The sequence below is a fragment of the Lipophrys pholis genome, assembly GCF_963383615.2.
Source record: "Lipophrys pholis genome assembly, chromosome: 11".
Classification (NCBI taxonomy): Eukaryota; Metazoa; Chordata; class Actinopteri; order Blenniiformes; family Blenniidae; genus Lipophrys; species Lipophrys pholis.
The window spans coordinates 9,792,562-9,801,076 of NC_137631.1; the positions used below are offsets into that span (position 1 = coordinate 9,792,562).

General features: G+C 39.7%; 1 protein-coding gene across 2 annotated transcripts; it reads left to right on the top strand.

Moving 5' to 3' along the window:
* Positions 1-2,318: 2,318 nt before the first annotated feature.
* On the top strand, positions 2,319-7,868 carry LOC308116740 (troponin I, slow skeletal muscle-like; the record flags this gene model as incomplete). Of its 2 annotated transcripts, XM_080475097.1 has the most annotated exons (7): positions 2,319-2,528; positions 3,699-3,727; positions 4,082-4,123; positions 4,233-4,364; positions 4,446-4,535; positions 4,621-4,791; positions 4,886-5,302. In XM_080475097.1, exons 4-7 carry the CDS (start codon positions 4,260-4,262, stop codon positions 4,970-4,972), a joined length of 453 nt encoding a protein of 150 aa, XP_080331223.1. In that variant the 5' UTR covers positions 2,319-2,528; positions 3,699-3,727; positions 4,082-4,123; positions 4,233-4,259. The 2 variants fall into 2 exon arrangements, with proteins under 2 accessions (XP_080331223.1, XP_080331224.1); XM_080475098.1 differs by lacking the exons at positions 2,319-2,528; positions 3,699-3,727; positions 4,233-4,364; ... (1 more) ...; positions 4,621-4,791; positions 4,886-5,302 and adding exons at positions 6,720-6,851; positions 7,154-7,243; positions 7,440-7,613; positions 7,782-7,868 and having other exon boundaries at positions 4,088-4,123.
* Positions 7,869-8,515: the final 647 nt, after the last annotated feature.

The following is an 8,515-nucleotide window of genomic DNA, read 5'->3' on the forward strand; positions in this document are numbered from 1 at the left end:
TTAAGCACTGCTTGAGAATATATACAATATATTTGCCGAAACAGATTGAGTCCTACTGGAATAAATTAAATTTACTCCAGAGATTATTTCACTTCATTCTAAATGGCGGCCACAGAGCAGAAGTCAAAAGCACAAAAATCAAGTCATAATGGCAAAAAACAAACGCAACATAATACTTTGCTTCTGAAACACACAAAAAAAGTAACAAAAGACACGATCCTGTCAAGAGGAAACTGTTATTACAAACAAATACCAAAGCACAAAGACATTAAAAGCATCTACTTAAGGGTTTATATTAATTGGAAATCACATTATTGCATATCCCATGGTCACCAGATATCATGCAGCTCCAGTTCCTTATTAGAAATCAGTTTAGTAAATCCGTCACAAGGGGGCAGTAGTGGCCAAACTTAAAGAAATTTTGCATTCACCCATGTATCGCTTAATACCACTTTATCCAACTTCTAGAACCAAATCCAGACTGACTATGTGTGAAAGCAGGGTACAAGGCCGGACTCGCCTCCAGTCCATCACAGGACACACACTCACACTCACACCTACAGACAATTTCACAGACTCCAATCAACCTCAAATGTGTGTTTTGTGGATGGGAGGAAGAAACTGGAGTGCCTTGAGAAAACCTATTGAGGGAGAACATGCAAACTACACAAAGAAGCCGAACAGTTTGCTGCAGTGGAAACTTAAACTTTGGTGTCTTAAGCTGAAAACCATCCAGCGCAACTCATTTCATCATCTCATCATGTAACGTGCTGAGCTGCTTGATCAAACACAAAAAGTAAAAAAAAAAAAAATTATAGTGTTTATATTTCCACATTTATTTTCTAGCGGATATTTGATGGATACTTTGCAAACTGTAGCACAATTAGTTTCTATTCTATTCTATAAGTGGTTACAGGCATTTGCAGCAATGATTCTGAGAAGAGGAGAACAAAACCTTCTCGGTCAGTCCAATTCTTGTTGTGAAGGTGGACTTCAAGCTGGTCCAGTTAAAATGGGTACCTTTAAGGCCAGGAGTCCAGCCAGAAGAGGTCTTATATCACACTTGGCCCCAACTGTAACACTCCCTCCCCCCACGTGTAATATTAGCCACATATACAGATAACAGACCGTCTGAGTACAGAGGATCAACACTCAGCGCCAACAGACCCTCCAGGACTTTTGACCACTAAAACTTTGCGAGATGCCCCGCTTAGTTAGCAAGGATTAGAGTCTGTAGCCAAAAAGTAGCTGGGGCTTTATGTTAAGTCCTCCCACATTGTCCCAGGTTTAGTGTGTCTCTGGCGAGAAACAGAGCTCAGCTGTATCAGTTTGCACGATGTTGTGACAAACAGACAGCCAGATCATCATGTGCCACTGAAATCTGACCAAAATAGACTGCGGAGGTTGTATTTGATCTACCCTTTGTGTGAGAGTGGTGTCATGGTGATTATCATTGTGAAGTCCAAAATTAAAAATATATTTGGAGTGAGTACAACTTACCCTCAGTTGTCATGTGATCTGCTGGGATCAGAATCCTGGAAATATCTGATTTAATCTCAGCGTGGGCCTGGTGATAAAAACTAATAATCAGTTCATTTGCCAACATACAACGTAGAAAGTTATTTGTATAAGCTATTAAAAACACGGCAAATATTCAGCTATGCACGGTAATTTGATGAGAAATACAAAGACACACCCAAAAAACCTGATTTTCAGAAAGACTCTATGGTCTTGGAGAAAGAAAATAAATCTGACACAACATTATAGATTTTTTTCTGATATATACTGTATTCAAACTATTACTTTCAACAACCAAATCTAGTGAGTGGAAAAGACTGAATCAAATTTGGGGAAAATCCTTGACCATGTTTGAGAAATATTGTCTTAAAAAAAGAGTTAAACCAGCAATCTGAGAGCATGTTGTTTCTGTCCAGCATCGACCACAGCGACGAGCTGGAATCACTTAGCCTGACTACAGATTGCACATCCTGCAATGTGACCATTCGACATGTGCACATTGTGATGTGATGGTGAGAACAACAACAACAACAACAACAACAACCGTATTGGCACTCTGCCCTGATATATACCTGGTATTTTAAAAGAAGCAGCAATAAAATACAAAATTCTTTGAAGTCTCTCTATGAGACACTTTTGTAAACCCGGTCCTGTACGCTATTTTCTGTCAGAACACCGTGGCTACACACCATCGCATAAATTTAAAAAGTGAGCATGCTCTGAGCGTCTGGCATCCGCTGGCGCGATAGTTCAGCTGTCAGTTAGGTGAGAGACGTGTGCGGCGTGCCCTTGTACGAAGCAATCACATGAAATAAATAGGTCAGAGGTCTAGGGCAAATCAAATACGGATTGTGCATTGCGAGGTCCAAATTGTCAGGTGGACAGGGGTCTATTTTAGCGAGCCATTCACAAGCTTCTTCGAATGCATACATCTTTTTACTAATGACCATAAAGTCCTTTTCCATTTCCGGACTCCTCACTGCTCCGTCTGATTTCTTCACGCCTTCAAGGTAAGCAGCATACAGCAATCAATCTGGTATTTATAAGAAGAAATATACCGGTCAGATTTATTGTAGACACTAAAAGGGAATCTTCAGCGAGAAGGGTTAAGACATCGAGTGGATCATCTCTCCTCCCGGTCCGACAACAGTTCAGGTACTAAGTGCCTGTCATTATTGCTCTATGTTATCAGGGTCAAGTCAAATCTGGCTTTAGGGAGCATTTACAACCCTGTGGCCCTGATACGGATTCTGCAGCAGGTATTTATAGGGAATCCCAACCATGTTGCCACTTTTGTCAAGGACTTAGAGGAGCTTTCTGAACGCTGCGATCACAGTTTGACTTCCACGACTTTGCAAGCTACTCGTTTATCTCTTGATCTTCTCAGTGAGGAAATGTAACCTGAGGCTAAACTCCACAGCAAAGTAGTGATGCCGGGAATGGTACGCTTGATCCAAAGTAACGGTTAACAACTTATCACTTAATGATAAGTGAGATTTGTTTGTTTGCGTGAACTGGACACGTAGCAGATGGAAGGGGGTTTCAGGTTGTTCTGAAAGTGTCCACTGGTTTCTTTGCTCATCTCCATCTGTCAACACCTTCATTTCACTGCTAAAGTATAATATCTCGGTTATGTTCGTGAAATAAATACAGCAATGTCATTTAAAAACTAATACTGATAAGAAAATGAATTGTTGACAGAAACTTGAACTTGATTGTTACTTTAGCCGGCTGACATGGTCTCTGCTGACTTGTTTTGTTTTTGCTTTGGCTTTGAAACTCTTGCACAACTTTTTTTTTTCTGCGTAATTATAAAACGCCACAATGAACTGGTGGCATACATGAAAGCATGTGAACAATGTTTCCAAATATAACCGTGCATGAAGCTCCTTGCCAGCCTGTTCCGAGTACAATGTGGTCCTGGATTGATATTGAAATTATAGAAACACGTGACTTAACACTTAACTGGTGGGATTCAGAAATCACAATGACAACAGGAAACAGATGGAATAAAGGGAAGAGTGATTGTCTCAAAGTGACTGTAAAAAAGAAAAGAAATATGCTCCAAATAAAAAGCTAACATTTATAAATGCAAAGGCTTTCATCAGGATATGTGGAAGTTGTGTGATATTACGTGTTAAATAGCAAGTATTTATAATACTTGTGTTTCTATTCAAAAGGTACTGTAAGCTGCAGAGATGTCTGAGGGGTGAGTACTAGCTACTTAAAGAAAACAAACTTCTTGATAACACTTGAAAGGTTTATATGTAAAAACTAAAGAACCACAAATTTCAGACAGGAAAGAAAAGTTCATCTTCATTCTGTCCATTCGATGGCTCTCATTTCTTTATTTGTACAGTGACGAAACCAGTCTATACAGCTTTACTCTACTCTTTTTCTGAAATTACTGTTTTAAATGCTGTTTTTTTGTCTCCTTTTCATTGCCCTCGATGATGCAGACCGGTGAGACGGAATCTTTATAACATTAATTCCAAATTCTTACCCACTTCACGAGAGCTGTATTAATGTCAGCTGTGTTAATGTGTTTTGTTCTTCATCACAGAAAAAGAGCAAATATTCAGCGACACGCCGCCTGCAGCTGAAGGTGAGTATTGTAAACCGAGACGCCACGATCACTAGTTTATACTGTCATTGAATCTTGTCTGCATTTTGCATATTTATCAGGGCTACGTTAAAGCCTCACTGTCTTTCAGTCCAAGCTACTAAAGAAGGCAGCTTCTATGCTGGTAGTTGAAGGTGAACAGAAGCAACAAGAGAAGGAAAGAGTTGTCAAAGAGAGCTTCCCTCCTCTGCAGCTGTCAGGCCTGTCAGTTCAGGAGCTTCAGGTACTCACACTGCGAGGCACGCTGAGTCACGCGATTATTGTTTGACATCCATTTGATTGTCAGCTTTTCCTTTACTTACAGGACCTCTGCAAAGCACTGCATCATAAAGCGGACGTCGTGGATGAGACGCGTTACGATCTGGAGGTCAAAGTGGTCAAGAACGAGACAGAGGTACGGCGCATGCAAATCGGACATGAACGAGGCCCATAAAATGTATTTACTGACCTGTCAGCAAACGGTGATGTCTGTTGCACAGATCGAGTCGCTGAGGCAGAAGGTCATTACACTAAAGGGTGCAAAGAGGCCCAGCCTGAAGAGGGTGAAGAAGACGACGGAGGACGTGCTGGGATCATTCACAGACACCTCCAAACTCATGAAGGCCGACTTCAAGGCCAACCTCAAGACAGTGAAGAAAGACGAGGAAAAGGTCAAATTCAATATCTGCATAAATGAAAAGAAATCATTATTATACAATCATGCAAATTAACCTGTCTCTTGGTTTTCCTTTTGATTCTTCACAGAGGGAAGAGGTGACAGACTGGCGTAAAAACGTGGAGGCCATGTCTGGCATGGAGGGCAGGAAGAAACTCTTCAACGCTGCACAATAAAAATAAAATAAACAACTCAAGATAAACTAAGATATGCTGGTGTCACATAATTTAACACAAGTTAATCATTAGCATTCAATATTCAAGGTTTTTGTTTTTTTAAATCATCCACTTTGATTATCCTATTTAAATTTCCATTTAAATTTCCATTTCATATTATGAACAACACTGTTTTAAACTGATGTGAACTTGCATATAAGAACACATAGCCGACAACGATGAACACAATAATACCAACTGTACTGGTTGAATTTGTCTTTGAAAGTGCAGTATTTGTATGACACATAGGATCGCCCTGTAATCTGAAGCTGATTAAACAATCATGATCACAAGTCTGGACTGTCTTTTTATTGCTTTCTTACGTTTTAAGAAGCACCGCTCAATTCGACCTGCTGATTTCCTACTACTACTGCTAATGTAGATGTACTAGAACAGGGAGGGGCTGACTGCCTGACAAGTGTATTGTTTAGTTTTCCCCCGCCTGTTGGTGAACCTGGAGTTATGAACCTGAGTTGTGGTGAAATACAGTACAGTAGCTGTCAGGAAAGGCTATTTTAGCTGGCCACTCACAGGAGGCAAAAGAAGCCATAAAATTTGACTTAAGTTTACACGTTGTCAGTTAAAGACAGAGACTGATAACATCAGCTGCGTTTTCTTCAGGGATATATTAAAAAAAAAAAGGTATGTTGATGCATTTCTACGAGTGAGGATAGTAAGGTTATCAATAATGTGTGCACAAGTGATGTGACAGGAAGCGAGTGCAGTGCAAGGAGGGGGAGGGGGGGAAGTGGACTTTGTGAAATGTAATATTTTATAAGAATTGTTAATTTCGCAAATTTATCTACATTTGAATGATTGTGATTTAAATGCCAAGGTGCGCTTTTGCTTTTTACTTTAGCAGTTATACAAAATATCCTCTGTACCATGTTGTCTTATGTAAACATTTTAGATTTTTTGATTGTTTTGTCTTCCGTTTAACTTACAACTACACATTCTCAGTATTGTGCTCATCTTTGTCCCTTGAAGATGGACGGACTCCGCCTGGGATTTATTGTTTGAACTCATCCACAGCACTCAGGCCTGCGGTGTTTTAATTTAAAGGCTTAATGGTGGTATGTTGTCATTCCACAGCCTGGTTGACTTAAACTTGGCTCAGTCAGCAGTAAAGACACACACAGTGTTTACAGTAGAAACATTTGATCTGTAATGCTGGCAAAGGAATAACAGGAATCATTTATGTTTTTTTATGGAACAATTAAAAAAAAGCATTGATTATGCATGAGAATCAAGATATCACTTTTACTGTTTCTGACACATAAACATTATGGCTTGAGGGTAAAAATATTTTGATATTTACAGACAAAAGCCAACCATGTCTGAAGGGTAAGCACATTTTTTCAAATTTTCTAAATTTGCACGTTTAATATCAGAGCATAGACCATTTCAGCTATTAAACATGCCCAAACTAATAATTCTTTATTCTTTTTCCACATATTTTTCCACCAAAAGTCCGGTAAGTTGAATGATAATGAGCCTAAATTAAAAGAGAGCATAATAATATCATTGTGTGTTGTAGTCCAAACTGATTTTTTTCTTGTGATTTTATAGAAGAAATCCAAGATCTCTGCATCACGCAGACTGACTCTTAAGGTATTATCTTTTGTGTTTTCACAACAACTAAAATTATATCATCGTTTGCGATCTGATTTTTGAAAATCTCCTCATTCCTGCTTCCTGTGCGATTCAGACCAAGCTGCTGAAGATGGCAGCGGTGATGTGGGAAAAGGAGAAAGAGGAAAAGCAGCTGGAGAGAGACGCTGCTCTGAAGGAGAGAGTTCCTCCACTGCAGCTGTCTGGTTTGTCCCTTCAGGATCTTCAGGTCCGTGCAGGTCACTGCGTGAGATGCTCACCATTGAAGTAACATTGCTGGAATGCTCCACACATAAGCACCTCTAATGTCTGTGCTGCAGATGCCGCGCATGCCGCGCATTCGTGGGCCTAGTTGTCTAACCTCCAAACTATTAAAAAACAATATATAATATCATGTCGCGAATAGAAATGAACTTTCACCATATCTGAGTGTGACAATCTACACACTGATTCCTTACGGTCAAGCAAAACGTTCCGGAGTTCTCTTCAGTATGTTTAGCGAGGCTGAAGCGTTGCTTTCTCTACCTCCAGACTCTGTGCAAAGACCTGCACCAGAAGGTGGATGCGATAGACGAGGATCGCTACGACATAGAAGCCAAGGTGGTCAAAAATGCCAAGGAGGTGTGTATTCACCAACACTTCTTCAAAGGTGTAACGGATTCAATCCTTTAGAGGATGTGACGATTGTTGACTGGCTGCACTTTGGTCCAGTGGTCAACACTCCTGTCAGACCGTGACAATTGAATTACCACTTAGTATTTTGTAATAACTGCATAATGTATATTTTCCTGCGTACGTACACTCTTGTCCCCTGCAGATAGAAAATCTTTCTCAGAAGATCTTCGAGCTGAAGGGCAAGATGAAGCGACCTGCTCTCAAGAGGGTGAAGATCTCAGCTGACGCCATGCTGGGAGCTCTGCTGGGTGCAAAGGTCAAAGAGTCCGTGGACTTCAAGGCCAACCTCAAGACCGTGAAGAAAGAGGAGGAGAAGGTAAGTTTGGGAACAATAAATTCCCTTTTAAAATGCCAAGTGGACTGTGCGTACTGTCCTTATTAACTGTGAACTTTTAAACATTGGACGACCGCTCATGTCAGTTTGGAGTTACTATGTCAAAGTAAATACAGGATCACTGGGAGCTTTTTTTCTTTCTATGAACAGAAAGAAGAAGTGACTGACTGGCGTAAGAACGTGGAGGCCATGTCTGGTATGGAGGGAAGGAAAAAGCTGTTTGATGCCGGACAATAAATGCATATTTTGGTAAAACGAAAGCACAAATAAAGTTTTTCAGTGAATGACAGTAGAGATGGAAACAGTGTCACTGCACAGCATGAATACGAACACTGTGTATAATGGGGGAGTGCCTATGTGTACAGACACCATGTGCAATAACGATTCAAAAGGATGTAATTGTATATTTTGAGCGCACTCATGGTTTTATGGTGTTGACACAACTTTATTGTTGAACTTTTATCACAGATACTACCGTGTACTTTGAGCCTGAAATGTCTCAAAAAAGAATAAACTATTTTGATTGACAATTATGCATCACTTTTTCCTTTTGCAAATTTACAACTCATGAGCCGAGCGCTTCTCTGAAACTAAAGCGAATGACAAAAATATGACATACTTCTGACACAGAAGCTGATTTCACAACATCAGATTCTATTAAATCAAAGCAGATACAAATTGTACACTGAAAATTTTTTTACTTTGAAAGGCTCCAAACAAAAAAATATTTTTGCACTAATAGAGGAAATTAACAACTTATGCAGATATTTAATAACAATACAATAATAAGAACTTTATTTTTATAGGTAATAGAGTTCCTAAGAGGGGTCCCACACACGCACGCAGATATACAGTTCAAAACATTATTTTACTGATTTATGAAG